The sequence below is a fragment of the Podarcis melisellensis genome, assembly GCF_964234715.1.
Source record: "Podarcis melisellensis genome assembly, chromosome: 8".
NCBI lineage: Eukaryota > Metazoa > Chordata > Lepidosauria > Squamata > Lacertidae > Podarcis > Podarcis melisellensis.
Genome location: NC_138540.1, coordinates 83,700,896 through 83,718,422, shown reverse-complemented (window position 1 = coordinate 83,718,422; position 17,527 = coordinate 83,700,896). Strand labels below are relative to the sequence as shown.

General features: G+C 50.9%; 1 protein-coding gene across 2 annotated transcripts in view; it reads left to right on the top strand.

Annotated features, from left to right (window-relative positions):
- Window positions 1-17,527, top strand: part of HIF3A (hypoxia inducible factor 3 subunit alpha) — a 59,663-nt gene that overhangs the window by 12,028 nt on the left and 30,108 nt on the right. The window contains exons 1-2 of one of the 2 annotated variants that reach the window (XM_081922019.1): window positions 10,566-10,846; window positions 14,842-15,032. In XM_081922019.1, coding sequence (XP_081778145.1) covers window positions 10,803-10,846; window positions 14,842-15,032 — 235 coding nt within the window. In that variant the 5' untranslated portion in view covers window positions 10,566-10,802. Of the gene's footprint in view, window positions 1-10,565; window positions 10,847-14,841; window positions 15,033-17,527 lie in introns of those variants that run through there. The other variant, XM_081922020.1, reaches the window with a different exon arrangement.

Here is a 17,527-nt window from a genome sequence, read left to right as displayed (position 1 = left end):
TTTTATTTTAAGTAAAATATCTGATACGAAACCTGAGGCAAAAATGCCGGATGGCCTGGCGAAATCCGGTGCAGTTGGCAACCCTGAGCACATACTCAAGAGGGCTTGGTAATTAACACAGACTGGTTACCATGACTTAGTTTACTGTACTCAAATGTGTATTAAAGCATGATAAATGGGTACATTACCCCAATTCACCCCCTTGCATTATTACATGCTTACAGGCAAAAGGCGGGGAGGGGGGGCAGCTTGGTGGTCAGGAGTGCAGAACCAAGGTGGTAGTTACCACAGGGTTACTCAAGGTGGTAGTTACCACAGGGTTACTCAAGGTGGTAGTTACCACAGGGTTACTCGGTGCAGATTACGCCAGCACAAACTTTTATATCTGTCAGGAATGATGAGAAGAGAATAATAAACATATATACCAGTGTGCAAATAAGGTGTAAAAATACCATTTTCCTATAATCCTTGGCCACATCTTATTTTATGCGAAGCCATTTTTGTTGTTGTTGTTTCATGTGCGTTAAAACAGGCCTTGGTCAATTTCCAAATTACTTTTGAAAGAGGATTGTGTGTGTAGGGTGGGAATAATGTCTCTTTTATTATTTTAACCCTAAGTGCAGGAAACAGAATCTGCAGCCTCGGTTCTGTTTCTAAAAATGCATAGGGCGCTCTCAGAATCCGAAATGAAAAAGCAGCAAAGCTCGTTACTTTTGCGATCTGGCGTGGTATTCCTTTTTTTACAGTTGTACAGTTGCAAGCAGGATTCGGGGTGCCTGCGAAAGATCCATGTGAGGGATCCATTTGGGGAGGACTTTTTGAACATGCAGTCCCCTCTCCCCCATTGCACACGGTTGTTTTTGCTTCTTGGGGGCTCCTGTCCCCCCTCCATTTGCCCTGTGTCCAGCTCTCCCCTCTCCCCGAGACGAAAGCAGCCTGTCTGCCCTGCCAGCGCCAGCCCATCTGGCAAAGGGCCCGGGCTCTGCGCATTCAAGCCGGGTGCCCAATGGCAGCGCAGTGTTCCCAGCCGAAATTAGCAGGCAAACAGGAAAGGAGGCCGGGCGCTGGTTGGCTGCTCCTGGTCTAGCCCGGGCCCCCGCCCGTCGCTCGGCTCACGTAGGCCTGGCCTGAGCGAGGGGCCTCTGGGCTGCTTTCCAAGCGGTGGAGGGGGGGGCGAGGCTGGAGAGGCACCGAGAGAGAGCAGCTTGGCCTCGCCAAGGCCGCAGGCCCCAGAGGCCTCGGCGGAGCTCGCGTCAAGTCAAGGCCTGCTTGGTGCCCGGGGGACTGGGCCTGCCCTTGCAGCGGTGCATCTCCGCAGGGGGGATGGCAGCCCGGCACCCAGGCAAGACCCCCTTCTCGGTTGCCAGCCTTGCTTGTGCGCAGCAGCTGCCCGGCCGAGCTTTGCTAACTGAGCAAGGCTGCAAATAAGCACTGTTTATCAGGCTCGGTGCAGCCTAATGGCTGCATTTTCTCCCTCCGTGTGTGTGTGTTTTATTTTTCGTTCTCCGTTTGGAAACAGCTCGCGGGCGCAGATTGATCCGCCTGCCCCTTTGCTTTCTCCTCTCCCTGCCGCTCCAGAGAGATGCTCAATGCCAGCTGCCTTAAATCCATCTAGCCCAGGCATAGGCAAACTCCGCCCCCCCAATGTTTTGGGACTACAACTCCCATCATCCCTGACCGCCGGTCCTGTTAGCTAGGGATGATGGGAGTTGTAGTCCCAAAACCTCTGGAGGGCCGAGTTTGCCTGTGCCTGATCTAGCCCAATGCAGGGATATGCAGCTGCCCCATACGGGGATCGGGACCTGCAACCTTGGCGTTATCAGCGCCACACGCTAACTAACGGAGCTACCCAGGCTTTATGGAGCTTAGATTCTGGGTGTCTTGGATGGGTGCTCTAGGACAACATCACACATGACTTGTTAACCTGCCCTTTAAGTGATCGATTTTGCTAATTCCTGGAAGCAGGCTTGCTACGGCAGAAACTATTTGCCCTTTTCTTTTTTTGGCGTGTGCCGCGAACTGATTTATGACACTTAAAACGGCGCTTTTGTGCTCTGGCGGCAAGAAAGGTTAGAAAGAGAGAGCTGGGCGATATTGCATTAAGTTGCGCTGGATATCAGGGGGTCTGGCAGAAGTTAATCTAGGTACAACTCTCAGATTATGTGACTCCCTTTCTTTTGTAGAATCGTCAAGATGGAAGGGAGCCCCAAGGATCATCTAGTCCAACCCCCTGCCATGCAGGAATAAAAAAAAATCTTTGATGCTTTGTCTTTTTCAATTGCTGTCTGCTGCATGTTGTGGTCTGCAGTTTGGCGAATTGCATTTTTTTTTTTTTACGGCCTTTGGTTAATGCAAATATACTCCATGAAAGATACATGCATGATATCTTGCGGGACATTGATAGCGGCAGAAGTTGTTTAATTGCATCTTTATCCCACCTGGCCTCCAAGGGTGGTGCGTGAGGTCTACCCACCCCAATGTTAACCTCACAACGATCCTGCAAAGTGAGGTAGGTCGCGAGGGAGAGACATAAGGGCACCCGAAGAGTTCTTTGCTGAGCTGCAGGGGAAATAATACGAACTCGGCTCTCTTCAATCCTTGGCCAATAAATAAATAACTGCCCTGAATTAGCTGAAACTTGTTTTTATGTGCTGCAAAGAGATGGAACTGCTCTTGTTGAGGTACAGGATTTGGAATTGGCGTTCAGCACAGTGGAGGGGAATCCCTGGGCATCTGGGTTATTTTCTCAGCTTTGGGGTGGCCTTGGAGCCTAGTGGCTAGAGTACTACGTTTCGGCCAGGGGAGTTGAGGCTTGTGGTTCCTTTTCACTGGGAATCATTTGCGGCTTTTTGGGTTGAAGAGAGGAGGAGCAAGGAATCTGAGCTGCTGAACTCTCACTGTGCGAGGGTAGTGGGGCATAGCAGTCGCAGCAGAGCGCCCGGACACCTGGGTTCTATTTTTGCACTTTGTAGGGCAGTAGGTGAATCTGCGAGGCCCGGTGTCCTAAGCCTTGGCTCCGTATCTGGCTTGGCTGAGAGCGGGTCCTGTTCCGGCCTCCTCTGTTTATTCACACGCTGTGTATGTTCTTGGCTTCCACCGCTGGCTCAGCCAGAGAACAGGCCGTGGATGCAGGCCAAGGGAATTCGGCTGCCTTGCCGGCACTTCGCAGAGCCTCTCCACCCCCCAGGAATGCCAGAGGTTCCCTGGCCTTTCCAGGCTTCTCTCAGGAGCTTGAGATTCTCTTGCACAGCCGGGGGAATGGCGCCTGGTGGGTGAGATGCCCCCTCGTGCCGTGGGAACCTGGGCGGGTAACTCAACAGGGTTGGCTTTCCCTGTTGAATCTCAGCCCGCAGGTGGAGAGGAAGGTGCTGGACAATGGCAGTACAGTGGTACCTCAGGTTAAGTACTTAATTCGTTCCAGAGGTCCGACCAGCTTTTGACTTGGCAAATACAGTGGTACCTCAGGTTAAGTACTTAATTCGTTCTGGAGGTCCGTGCTTAACCTGAAACTGTTCTTAACCTGAAGCACCACTTTAGCTCATGGGGCCTCTGGCTGCTGGTCTGCCGGAGCACGGTTTCTGTTCTCATCCTGAAGCAAAGTTCTTAACCCGAGGTACTATTTCTGGGTTAGCGGAGTCTGTAACCTGAAGCATATGTAACCTGAAGCATATGTAACCTGAGGTACCACTGTATAAATGGCTGCTCCTGTTTCAGAAATAGCTGCATTTAGCTTTCAAGGAATTCCAGTGTGTGGGGAAAATTGTTTGTTTGTGTGTATCATTTATTCAGAGACTTTTTAAAAATCTGGCTCCTGAGTCTAAAAAAAAAAATAGCTGCTACCTTCAGGTTTATAATCTGAAAAGACACGACACAAAAGGGCAAACGGATTGGGAAGGAGGAGGAAATAAGCAAACTCAAGTCCAAGTTTTTAGTTACTTATGACCGGGATGGAAAAGTTCAGGGAGAGGAAACAACAGACATTTGTGATCTCTCAGCTGCATTGCGGGATGCTGGTGCTGTTTTCAATGTGTATGAACAGTTAATTCTGTTGACTTTATTTATTTGTTTGCTTGTTTGCATACCACATGTTTCCGTAATATGAATGATTACTATTACTATTGAAATGAGAATTTCTTTGTCAGCATAGTTGAAAAGGACTTTTTCTCTCGTTTTCTTTTGGGGCAGTTGAACAGGAGACCCCCCTCCCAAAACCCCCACACACCCCATTTACCATATTTTTTGCTCCATAAGACCCACGTGACCATAAGACACAGCTAGTTTTTAGAGGAGGAAAACAAGAACAAAAATATTCAGAACGAAACAGCAGATGTATGATTTTTGTGGTTCATGCTGTGGCTACAGACATGATTTGATGGTGAGTTTGGGGTAGCCCAAATAAAAAATCCCGAGAATCCATGTGGATCCGTGCTTTGTAACCACGTTTTTGCGCCATTCCATGATCTGCTTTTCGCCCCTGGGCAATTTGGCTCATGCATTCGCTCCATAAGACGCATAGACATTTCTCCTTACTTTTTAGGAAGAAAAAAGTGTGTCTTATGGAGCGAAAAATACAGTATCACCAGCTGATAATGGTATGGAATCAGTCAGTCTGTGTGCACACACCATACATTTAAAGCACTTCCCCCCCATCCCAAAGAATCCTGGGAATTGTAGTTTACCCACCATGGAGCTCCGATTCCCAAGCGTCCTTTACAGACTACAGTTCCCAGAATTCCTTGGGGGAAGCCACATGTTTCAAACACAGCCCTTCTCACTTTCCCTCCTGCCTCACCTTGCGGGTGGCGTTGGCGAATGGCAGGGCACAGCGCTCTTTGCCACTCTGGGTGCCTGGGTGCCGTCATCCCTTGGCCTGGCTCGTCTGGCTGTGAAATAAATAAGCAAGGGGCGGCTAAATTTGCACAAAGCAATTGTGAGTGCGAAAGGGGATAAGGTCTCGTGTGTGCGCATAGAGACTTGGCTGAAGGCCCCGCAAGTTTTAGGATTAAATTCTAGCTTCTCCATGGGCCCCGGACCAAGTCCTTGCTCTGTCGGCCACGGTTCTTGACCTGCGAAATAGAAATAACAAGCGGCGGTTTTGCGGATGTCCATAGCCCTTTAATAAATGGGAAACCCTAGCAGATGGGCTCTGAAAGCCGAGAGCGGCATGCTGTTCTCCTGCGAGCTCAGCCCTGCCCAGCCCTGCAGCCCTGTGTTAGTTCAGGTAAAAGGTAGCTCACACCTTCCCTTATGAACACAAACACACAGTCCAGATGGAAAAGCTATGGGGTGGGGAGGCCTGTGCCTTGCCAAGAACATTGCGTTCCCACCCAACCCAGAGGGAAGAGGCCCTTGTGGGGGTGTGAGGAGCGGGGCGGGGGCTGGCTTTGCAGGCACTCCTGGTTCAGTTTTGGGGAGAAGGAAATGGCCTGACAGAAAAGCCTTCTCTTATTTCTGCCCCCCCCCCTTCCCTGCAAACAGAATCAAATTCCTCTCCCATCCTGACTGTTGGTTAGTGTGCGGTGCTGATAACACCCAAGGTTGCAGGTTCGATCCCCGTATTCCTGCTTTGCAGGCGGTTGGCCTGTATGACCCTCATGGTGCCGTCGGACAATTCCAGGAGTTGGGTTGCTGGCTGAAGTGTTGCGTTGTTCCTGTAGAACAGGGGTAGGCAACCTAAGGCCCAGGGGCCAGATGCGGCCCAATTGCCTTCTGAATCCGGCCCGCAGACAGTCTGGGAATCAGCATGTTTTTACATGAGTAGAAAGTGTCCTTTTATTCTCTGGGTCAGTTGTGGGGCCTGCCTGATGTTTTTACATGAGTAGAATGTGTGCTTTTATTTAAAACGCATCTCTGGGTTATTTGTGGGGCCTGCCTGATGTTTTTACATGAGTAAAATTTGTGCTTTTATTTAAAATGCATTTCTGGGTCAGTTGTGGGGCCTGCCTGGTGTTTTTACATGAGTAGAATGTCTGCTTTTACAGTCATACCTCGGGTTGAATGTGCTTCAGGTTGAGCACTTCCGGGTTGTGCTCTGCGGCAACCTGGAAGTAACGAAGCGCGTTACTTCCGGGTTTCGCCGCTTGTGCATGCGCAGACGCTCAAAATGACGTCACGCGCATGCGCAGAAGCGGCAAAACGTGACCCATAGACGCGTCTTACGTTCTATTCAGGATGCGAACGGGGCTCGGGAATGGATCCCGTTCGCATCCTGAGGTACCACTGTATTTAAAATGCATCTCTGGGTTATTTTGTGGGGCGTAGGAATTTGTTCATTCCCCCCCCAGCCCCCCAAAAATATAGTCCGCCCCCCACATGGTCTGAGGGACGGTGGACCGGCCCACGGCTGGAAAAGGTTGCTGACCCCTGCTGTAGAGCTTTCCTCCTTCTAGATGGGCTCCCTTCCCAGGTGACGAACCCCACTTGCCCCTTCCTTCTCCGTACAGCAGGTCAGAAACCGCCTTCTTGACCATTGGACCCCCTCTTGTTCTCATCTGCTCAGCCCACCAGAGCCTGCCTTTGCATGCAGGCAAAGTCCCCAACCCAAACGAGGGTTTGAGACCCCTTAGCCACCCTCACCTGGTTTAGCCGGCCAATCGAAGCCATTCTTGGCAGCTGTCACCTGCTGACAGCTTCTAGGAGCCCCAGGTGAGAGCTGAGTGCAGGATAGGGACCCCAGGTGGACAAACTACCCCAGAAGGAGCATGATGTGTCCCCCGCCAGAGGTACTACCCTCCCCCCTAACACCCCATTCACCCTATTTTACATACATAGCTGTGCACCCCCTAATTTAAGGGGTGAAAGCTCCTCTGTTTTTAGCAGTGACGCTGACGATTTACGGAAAGCTAGCCGCGCTGCTTTCCTCTTCCTCCAGCAGCGTCATCTTTCCTCCCACCCACAACCTTTCCTCTCCTCCCCCCCCTCCCCCCCCCGCAGCCATGATGAGTACTTGGCATTGGTCCCTGTCTATAGTACACAAAGTCCCGGGCAGACGTGGACAGAACAGCTAAAGGCACTGCCAAGAGCACGTGCAACAGGATTCCTGTTTGGTGGAAGGAGGAGGGGGCGAGTTGTTGAAGAGAGTGCAGTGATTAAGGGGCTTGGATGGCTGCCGGGGTGGGCGGGGAGAGGGGAGGGCCTGCCTGCAGCTGGCTATGCAAGGCTAAGTGGGAAGGGCCTTCGCTCAGTGTTGGCAGGGCATCCGCTTGGCACGCAGAACTCCCCCAGCAGAGAGAGCCTTGCTGGGGCAGGGAGCTGCTGCCGGTCCGTGTTGGCAGTACCAATCTAGCGGTCTGACTGGGAGTATAAGACGGCTTCCTACAGAGTCTGACCGGATAATTTTGTAGGAGTTGGGATTTGGGGAGATGTTTTAAGAGGAGGAGATTAGGAGCAAGCCAAGTGTACCAGCTGAAAAGTGGGGACGTGTCGTGGGGGTTGATTTGAGCTGTTGTTTCGTGGGGGGGGGTGTTTCCCCCAGTTCCATAACTTAGCCCTGGAATGCAGGAAGTCCTGGAGGGGACAGTGTTTTGTAGTGTCATTCTGTTGCGCATGTGGGGAGAGTCTGAAAGGGGTGGAGGATAATAGAGGGCAGGAAATGGAACAGAAGTGAGCCCTTGAACCTCTTAGCTTGGAAATCCAAAGACTGCATGAGCCGTGCTTATTAAGCAGAATTGCAAGCATGGCTGGGACACACACATATAAATAGAACCGGGTACTGTAAAACAGGCTGGCCGTAGCTAGCCTTGGAAGGGGTCCAGAGGTCAATGAGTCTGACCTGCCTGCTGCTACGCTGTGCCAGTCGCAGGGTGCAGAAGCAAGGTGGAAGTGAGCCAATCTCTGTCTCTGCAGGGCAAAACAGCCCACCCATTAGGGCTGCAAGCCAACCTGATCTTTAAGGGAGGGTAGATTACGATCCAGAGTCCAGATGTGATGCCCTATCAGGCCATGTCTGGTCAAACCACTGGGTTATCCATTAGTGCTGGTCCATACCGTCTCCACCTAAGAACAGAAGAAGAGTTTGCTGGGTGAGTCTGGTGATCTCCACAGATGCCTGGGGGGAACCAGAATCTGAGCCCAAAATCCCTGTCCCCTCTTGAGCTTTCCAGCAACTAGTTTTCAGAAGCATTTCTGCCTCTGACTGCCATGGCTAGTAGCCATCGACAGCCCTCTCCTCTGTGAATTTGTCCTCAGACAAAGGTTTGTGGGTGGGGAGAAGCTAACTTATTGAATGTAGGAGCCTCTTCAGATGTTCAGTATCTCTTTGCTTGTCTCTGGGCATCCATATGCATGGATCGGATCGATGGAAATACCAAATGACGGGTCTGCTGGAAATTCGTCAGAATCGATTTGGCTGTCCTGATTGAAAGGGGTCGCTCCAGCACAGCTGAGCAGTGCCTTGGAGGAAGCTTATGGATGTTGGGGGTGCAGGGGGGGTTGTTTTTGCCTGCCCACCTCTGTCTCTCTCCACCCCCTCCCCCCAACTTTTCCAATTTTGCGCTAATAAGGAAGAAACGGTTTGTTGTGCAAAGTAGCCGGCTGGCAACGCTCGGCATGTGCAGAGCTGAGATACTCTCAGTGGAGGAAGGAAGTTTGACGTCAGAGATGCTGGATCTGAGCAGAAGGCATCAGAGATGCATGCGAGCTTTGCGTAGGCAGCTGTTATCGAGCCGTGCCGTAGTGCAGCAGAATCAGCTCCTGCAGGGAGGGCGCTTGGGTCTGGCGCCCTCCAGGATGGTGCCTTGACAAACAGGGGCTGTGTTCCGCATTGCACACAGCAAAGCATTTCTACAGCAGGTGGCTGTGCAGGATATATTGATGCCCTCTCCCTCTGACCAACTTCTAAACCGCTTGCCGTGGTTTTGCAGACCTCTCTTTTCTTCTCTCCCCCCCCCCATTAAGTCACAAATAAATTTAAAAGTGGGGTGGGCGGCGAGACTCTGCATACCCAAACAATTTTCCAAGGCTAAGGCATTCCTGTATTGCGGAGGGTTGGACAAGATGACCCTTCTAACTTTACAACTCTATGGTAATTTTGGGGGGGGGGGCTTCCAAAACCGCCTTTTGCATCCTTGAGGACTAGGTGCTTGTAACTGTTTGCTGAGCAACATCTGGCGCCCATCTGGAGACTTGGAAGGCACATATTACGGAGTTGAATGTGACCCGTCCTCTTCTTTCTATCTTGTTATTTATGTGAAGATTATTTGATCCTAGTTTTTGCCCTTTTCATTTCCGTGATTATGTTTGAAGGAGGCTAAACACTGTTTGGTGTGGGGAAGGAAGCGGATATGGAAAGGGGGAGATACGATAGGGTCTGTTGGATGAAAGGGACAAAGAGAAACGTGGACGTCTAGAAGAAACTGCTGATTTAGAAAAGCAGCAAAGCAAGTGGGGGTTCTGTGCCTGAACCCAAGTTTTGTGGTGCCCTGATGTTATGACTACAGAACTAGTTTGCCCAATAAATCACCATTAGCCATGCTAGCGAATGTCAGCATCGCCCCGAGTGACAACTGCTGGAGGCAAATGCCTTCATCCTGTCTGCTTGTCAGCTTCCCAGATGGAGCATCTCGCTGAGCATTTTGGGAAATGGCAACTGGACCTTTGGTCCAAGTCAGCAGGACTGATTAAATCGGATCAGTTTTATCAGTGGAGTGGAAAATCCTTCCTGGGGTGGGTGGGAACGTCAAATTGGCAGCAGAGTTAGGTGAGCCAAAAATGGGCCAGAAACCAAGTCTCTTTAATATTTCTGGATCCCGCCCTTTAAGACGTTTTGGAAAGTGAGTGGCCCAGCTTTGGAATCTCCGACAAAGAGTGCCTCTGTTCACGTGCAGACTTCCTTAACACACTGACATTCCATTCTGGGTCACATGCAAGAGAGCGAGTCACTTGGAGGGATTTAGAGCAGGGGGAGAGTTTTAAGAATCGCCTCTTCCCTCTCAATTGCCCTTTTCAAAGAGTCGCTTCTATCCTTTGGCGAAATGCCATAGCTCAGTGGTGTAGCACATGCTCCCCCTGCAAAGGGTCTTGAGTTCAATTCCTGGCACCTCCAAGTCGAAGAGTTAAGGCCTGTGACCCAAGGGATCTGCTGCCAGATAGCATTTCTAAGCTCGATGGGATGGCAGCGTCCAATGTTCCTAAAAAGTTTTACAATTTTAAAAAAAGTGGCATGAGGCTTCAGTACTGACGCCAGCTGCTAACCGGAGTATGTGTTGCACATATCCAGGAATAGCGAGAACCACTGCCTGATCTGAACTCTCCCTTGCGAATTCTGCCGGGGATTTCATATTCTGGCGCAACATCGCCCCCACAATGCATTTCTCTGGGTTGTTGGGGGTTTTTTTTGGGGGGGGGAAGAGTTGTATTGCATTCGTCCCTCCCATTCGCCCGGCCGGTGTGTTCTTGTGATCCTTCGCTGCATTCACGCCCCCTTGCCCATGCGCACCCATGCTTGTCTCAGGCACGTGGCTGCGCATGAGGATTCCCTGCTTCCCTCCTGCCTGCTGCCAGCCCTGTCTGGTGACCCGTTGGCCCACCTGGCCACTGGCCAGGCCCCCGGGGTGAACCCGCTTGCTGGAGAGTAAGCCGAGAGCAGTCACAGATAAGGCGCTCGTCTTCATCCCTCGCGGCAAAACGCAGCTTGCTCTGCGCAACCCGGGAGTGAGTGGCGCTGTGCCAGGGGACAGGAATGGAACAGCCTGTACCCTGGATGGGACCTGGGAGGGACGGGTGGCAAGAAGAGGAGGACTGGGGAGATCAAAGCCCGGCTTTATTCGACTCAGGGAGCTGAACGGAGAGCCAGTCCCCCGGCGATGCGGCGGCGCCGGAAGAGGCTGAGGTGCAGGAGCTGGTACAGGTGAGGTGCTCATCCTGCTTTCGAGGTGGAAGAGCTTTGTGGTCTGCTGCTGGTGTGGTTCTTTCATGCTCCAAAGCGGCGTGGCTTTGTGGCTTCCCACAGATCCCTGGGGCTTGTTCTGCAGGATTCTTCCAAGATCTCCGGGCTCCCAGGTATTGTGTGGGGTCTCCTTCGTGGGCCAAGGAGGGTCTTTTGGTGGGTTTCCACAGGGTCACGGCGGAGGTTTTCTGGGTCAGGGACTACAGTCCCTGCCTTTGCTTCTTGCATGTTTGTTTTTGAAGAGGAAGGTGGGGACGTATTCGTAACAACAAACGAAATTAAAAATCTTTGCCTCGGGAATCTCTGAACGGCGTGGTTTTCCCCCCTGGAGCTTACAAGGGCGTAGGAACTGTAAGCTTCTTGATGGTGTGAGGGTTTTTTTGTGGGAGCCAGCCTGGACAAATAAGTTTTATGCGGTTCCCTGTTTGGGGGCGTTTGTGGTATTTGGGGGGAGGTGTGGATCTCAGGATACTTCCCATTCCCCAGAGCTTGGAGTGCCTGGGCTTTCAGACACTGATATCTGCGGGCAAGCTCAGAGAATACGGTTCTGGATGTCTTTGGTGCTTGGAGATCATTCTAGATCTGTGAGACTTTGGGGTAGATGCTACAATGCAAGGGTGCATTTTGGGCGGGAAAGGACGTCCAATGAAACCCGCCAAAATGACTGGCTGGAACAAAATGGGGCACTTTGTGGGGGTTTGTTAAGAGAATAGGATTCCAGACACCAGTAGGAACTGGACGGGAATTGGGTTTTTTTGGGGGGGGGTGCAATGCAATGAGGCCTAGATTGGTGTGTTTACGGGTGAGCAACGTCGAAACAAGCAGAATTAGGGGTCATATGAGAAACTGTGCAATTTGGAGGTGCATGTGGGCCCTAGGTCTCAATATCGGGGTGAACGCTTCTTTTTTTGAGGTGTTGGTCAGAATCCTCGGAAGGCATGTCGCTGTTTTCCAGCTTCTGAGAGAGCGGCCTTGCCATCCCACTCGCCAGCCCGCCACACGCCCCAGAATCTGCATGCATCTTCCTTTGTGAGGAAATCCCACGGAAACAGCAACATAGAACACAGACTTCCCATTTTAAGGGTGCTTCCGTTGTGGGGTGGGTTGTGGGTTTGAGGGAGGCTGGGGGGTGGCGCTTGGCCCTGTGTCGGCTCGGCTTGTACGTTTGTGTGTACAGTTGTGCTCGGAGGAAGAAACCTGCCTTAGACGTGCCATTCGCAGCAATTTTGGCGGGCGCTGAGAAGATCTGAGGGTATGTTATGTGTCTGTTTGGTTTGGAGGCTCGGACCCAGAGGATGGGGCATTTGTTCGGGGCTTTCCTCAGAAGCCACAGCGAATAATTAGAAATCGTAAGAGCTTGATCGAAGCAAGCCTTCAAGTCTAATGGGGAAATCATAGAATCGTAGAGCTGAGGGGCCCTTGAGAGTATTCTAGTCCAATCCCATGCAATGTAGGGATTCACAGCTATCCCATTTGGGAATCGAACCTGCAACCTTGGCGTTCTCAGCGCCACACGCTATCCAGGCTATCTCAGCTTGAGCTCCCTGCCTCTTCAGTCGGCCTAGAGTGTGATGTAACGGACTGTGGGAAACCCGAGCCAGGAAGCTTGCCTTGAGCAACGTCACTCATGGCGTAGCCTACCTCGCAAGGTTATCGGGAGGATAAAAATCGGCTTAGTGAACTCTTCAGAGAAGAATGGGTGATAAATGGGATTGCGAATGTTGGGTGTGTTGTTCCATGTAATCTGTGGCTTTGCTGTTGTGGAACATGGTGTGCCTGCGTGGGTTGGTGCCATAAACATACCCTGACGTGGGTGACAAATCACAGGGTTGCATTGCTTTATCTTGTGTTTGAAGATCGCGTGAGCCTGTTGTCAAACCTTTACCCCTGAGGTGCTAGATATCCACAAGCAGGGAGAGATCTAACTTTCAGACTCGGCCTCCCCCTACCCATATTCTGACCCATGTTCCCAGGAGAACTATCCCTTCTTGTTTCTTCCAAATGAGTGCATCCGTCTTTAATGGTCATCAGATCTTTTATCTTCTTCTTTTCTTCTGCTTTGAGTTCCTGCATTGCAGCGGGTTGGACTAGATGACCCCTGGGGTTCCCTTCCAACTCTCCAATTCTATGATTCTGCTAGTGGAAGTTGCAGGAGTCGGGTGTTTTGGAGGGAGAGTTGCCCCCTCCTTTGGTAGGTTATCCTGGGAATAAATGCCCAGGTTGCAGAGCTGATCTCTGTTTATTGGGCCTGGGAAGGGTTGGCACACACCCCAAATATTGTCAGCTTGGCCACCCATTATTTGACTGTGGGGGACGCAAGTGGCGCTGTGGGTTAAACCACAGAGCCTAGGACTTGCCGATCAGAAGTTCGGCAGTTCGAATCCCCGTGACGGGGTGAGCTCCCGTTGCTCGGTCCCTGCTCCTGCCAACCTAGCAGTTTGAAAGCATGTCAAAGTGCAAGTAGATAAATAGGTACCACTCTGGCAGGAAGGTAAATGGCGTTTCCGTGCGCTGCTCTGGTTCGCCAGAAGCGGCTTAGTCATGCTGGCCACATGACCTGGAAGCTGTACGCCAATAAAGCGAGATGAGCGCCACAACCCCAGAGTCGGCCACGACTGGACCTAATGGTCAGGGGCCCCTTTACCTTTACCTTTTACAGATATTTCAAGAAGTCCACTTGGTAGATGGCAACTTTTTCCCCTTCCCCGATTTTTCTTTTAGAATTCCTTAGAGCGTTATTTTGTAAGCAAGGGGCAAGAGCGAGATCTGCCTTCCTCCCTAAAGCCGCAGCAAATCTCAGCAAAGCTTTCCCTGGTATATGTGAACTCACCTCCAAGTTCAGATCGAAGACCCTTCTAGCGTAGCATCCTCTTCTCACAGTGGCTGGTCCCTAAATCTCAGCCTAACCTACCTCACAGGGTTGTTGTGAAGGTGGAAAGGACAACATAGGTCTCCCTGTGCAAATAAATAAAATCAGGTGTGCTTTTAAAGACGCTAATGGCTATCTTGTGAAACAAGGACTTCTGGTCGTCCCCCCTTGTTTTGTCCGTGGCTTGTCAGACTTGTTGACTATTGTCTTCTGCTCTTCTCATAACATAAATCCATAACAAAAATGTTATTTGACCGGTCACATCCTCATCCTTTGACCTGGGAATAGAACTCAGAACAACAGCTTCTGTAAACGGGAGTCCTGAGACAATGTTCTTATTTGTTTTCTGTATTCATTTGATATCTTGCTTTTCCTCCAAGAAGTTCAGCTTAGCATGTGTCGTTCCTTTCCCCATTCCTCACAACAACCCTGAGAGGTAGGCTAGACTGACAGGCCTAAAGTCACCTAGGGAGCTCCATTGCGGTCGAGCGAAGATTTGAACTCGTGTCTCCTCAGTCCTCCTTGTCTAACATGAACAACATGACACAAGCAGATATCCCATAATAGCCCTGCCTGGAGGCCTACTTCAAAAGTGCTGCCAACTCTCATGTTTCAGTGCTTTTTCTGGAAAAAAAAGGTGTGTGTGTGTGTTTGTTTGTTTGTTTGTTTGTTGTGGGCCCAGTTGAAGTCCCCCCCCCCGGCCCCTGGGCAGCGGCTAAATGCAAGATGTGATTAATAAACTCAAGCAAACAAAGATCTGGATTCGAAATAGCTACGATTTTATGGGTTACAGATAGAGGTGGATTTTTGACTCACCCTGACAAAAAAAAAGTACTGTATTTTTCTGTGTATAAGACTAGGTCCCCCCCCCCTTTAAAAATTATGTCAAAAATCTTATACATGGATACATCTCCCCCCATTTTCTTAAATCTGAGTCCCCCAAAATAGGGGGCGTCTTATATATGGGGGCGTCTTATAGACGGAAAAATACGGCAATTATTTAATTTTAAAAAGGTAAAGGAGCTCAGTTCTCTTGCTCAAAAAACACACACAAACGAACCCCTGACCTTCCTTCCTTTCCCTGCAGGTCCACCACAGAAATCCGGAAGGAGAAATCGAGGGACGCGGCGCGATGCCGCCGCAGCAAGGAGACGGAGGTTTTCTACCAGCTGGCGCACACCCTGCCCTTTGCCCGGGGGGTCAGTGCCCACCTGGACAAGGCCTCCATCATGCGGCTGACCATCAGTTACCTGCGGATGCACAAGCTACTGAATTCAGGTGAGGGCTGCCACGTTCTCTCGGGGTTCCCCTCTTCCTTGCACCGCCACCCACCCCCAATGTCCCAATCCTGCTCCGCTGGCAGTCCTGAGCTCCCTGGCTTCTCGAGGGGTTCTGGATCATGCGACGTGCCGTCTCAGTGCGCTGTGTTCTGCCTCGCAGACGCCTCAATGCTGGGACTCAACATCTGAGCTGCAGCCGAGCGAATGCTAGCTAGAACCCCAAACAGGTGGGGAAAAGTGGTAGGCGGGAAATCGAAAGCCACCTGCCCCTTAGAGCCTCCTCCACATTTATGTTATCGCCCGCCATGGACCCCGTTGCTAAGCAACTTCTAGAATCTCCTTCTCCTTTCCGCTCCCACTGGTAGACCCGTGTAGCGGCTGCCGCAGAGGGATGCTCAATTGACAGGCATTGTCCGATGGGGAGGAGCGCTTGCCCGCCGACGCCCAACAAAAGGACGGCTGTTGGACCAAACCGGCAGCAGCCTTGAACCCGAGACTCCCCGCCTTCCTTTGAAGCTCAAAAAAAGCAAGTTTCTAGTCCTGTTTGTGGCAGCTTGGAAATGCGATGGGCAGTTCTGATCTCGGGACTTGGGTGTCACTGAGGCAGAAGCCTGGGCTAGTTCTGGTGGTGGTTTTGAATTTTTTAATCCAAATTGACACTCCCACCTTTCTGCATTCAGATTTTCAATTTCTGCCCTCCAGACAGACATTGAGGCCAACTTCAATCATGATAAATGTTATGAAAGTGTCATAAAAAAATGCAATAGCTATTACAACTCGGCACAAATGTAAATGGTCTGTGGTGGTTGGGGTGTTTATGTAAACCTCAGAGGGTTACATAAATTGGGGAGTGGTGGTGGTTTTGAAATTGGGGGTGCCTAGTGGTCTGGCTGTCTGAAAGCAATGAGGTCCAGCTCCAAGGGCCTTCTGGTGGTCCCCTCAATGCAAGAAGCGATGTTACAGGGAACCAGGCTTGAGGGCCTTCTTGGTGGTGGCGCCCTCCCATCAGATGTCAAGGAAGTAAATAATTATCTGACCTTCTGTAGACATCTGAATGCAGCCCTATATCAGGAAGCTGTTAATGTGTGATGTTCTGTTGTGTTTTTGTATATTCTGTTGGAAGCTGCCCGGAGTGGCGCGGGCAACCCAGTCAGATGGGCAGGGTGCAAAAAATAAACAATAATTATAATAATTAAAATTTGTATACCACCCTTCATTCATAGATCTCAGGGTGATTCGCAAAATTAAAATGCAAGATAAAAGAATACAAAGTACATAATAAAAACAAGGACAAAACGAAACAATAACCTCTCCCCCACCCCGCTTCCTACAAACACATTTAAAAGGTTTAGGATATTAATCAGCCAAAGGCTTGGTTGAAGATGAATGTTTTCACTTGGCGCCTAAAGGTGTATAATGAAGGTGCCAGGCGAGACTTCCTGGGGAGAGCATGCCACAAATAGGGAGCCACTGCAGAGAAGTCCTTGTTCTCATGTTGCTACCCTCCGGATCTCTCGTGGGGGAGGGACATGAGTAAGGACCTTCAGGGTCTCAGGTAGGTTCATATGGAAAGAGGTCTTTGACGTATTGCGCTCCTAAGTCGTTTAAGGCTTTATAGGCCCAAACCAGCACATTGAATTGGGCCCAGAAACTACCGTATTTTTCGCTCTATGGTACGCACTTTTCCCCCTTCAAAAATAAAGGGGAAATGTGTGTGCGTCCTATGGAGCGATGACGCCATAGCCCCGCGACCCTCGCCCGGCTGGAGAGGTGACGCCCGGCTATGGCAGGAACCTCTATAGCCGCGCGTCACCTCTCCAGCTGGGAGAACGCGCGCGGGGCAAAGGAAGCCCCCCGCGACCCTCTCCCGGCTGGAGAGGTGACGCGCGACTATGGCAGGAGCCTCTCCACTGCGCCTTTCCGCTGCTCCCTGACCTGCTCTTTGGGGCTGGTGGTGAGCTTCCCCCCGCCAGCCCCAAAGAGCAGGTTGAAAGGAAGCTGAAGCCTGGAGAGCGAGAGGGGTCGGTGCACACCGACCCCACTCGCTCTCCAGGCTTCCAAGGTAGCCGCCTGAACGCACCTTAAACGGCACCTTGTTTTAGAGCGGGAAAACAAGAGGGGGGAAATTCTCCCCGTCTCTGCACAGCACCTCCTGCCGCTTCGCTGAAGGGGCGCTGGGCAGAGAGGGGGAGAATTTTTTTTCTTGTTCTCCCCCCTCTAAAACAAGGTGCGTCCTATTCTCCGATGCGTCCTATGGTGCGAAAAATACGGTAATTGGCAGCTGGTGCAGTCAGAGGCAGCCCTACGTTCATTGCAGTAATCTAACCTAGAGGTTACCTGAGCACAGAAGCCAGGCTTTCCCTGTCCAAAAGCACCCAAGTGAAATGGTAATGATGTTGAAATGAAACGAAGCAGTTCTAGTAATAAAGGTAAAATAAGAATTTGTAAGAATGGATTGATATTAGATGAAAATTTGAAGTGATAAATAATCAA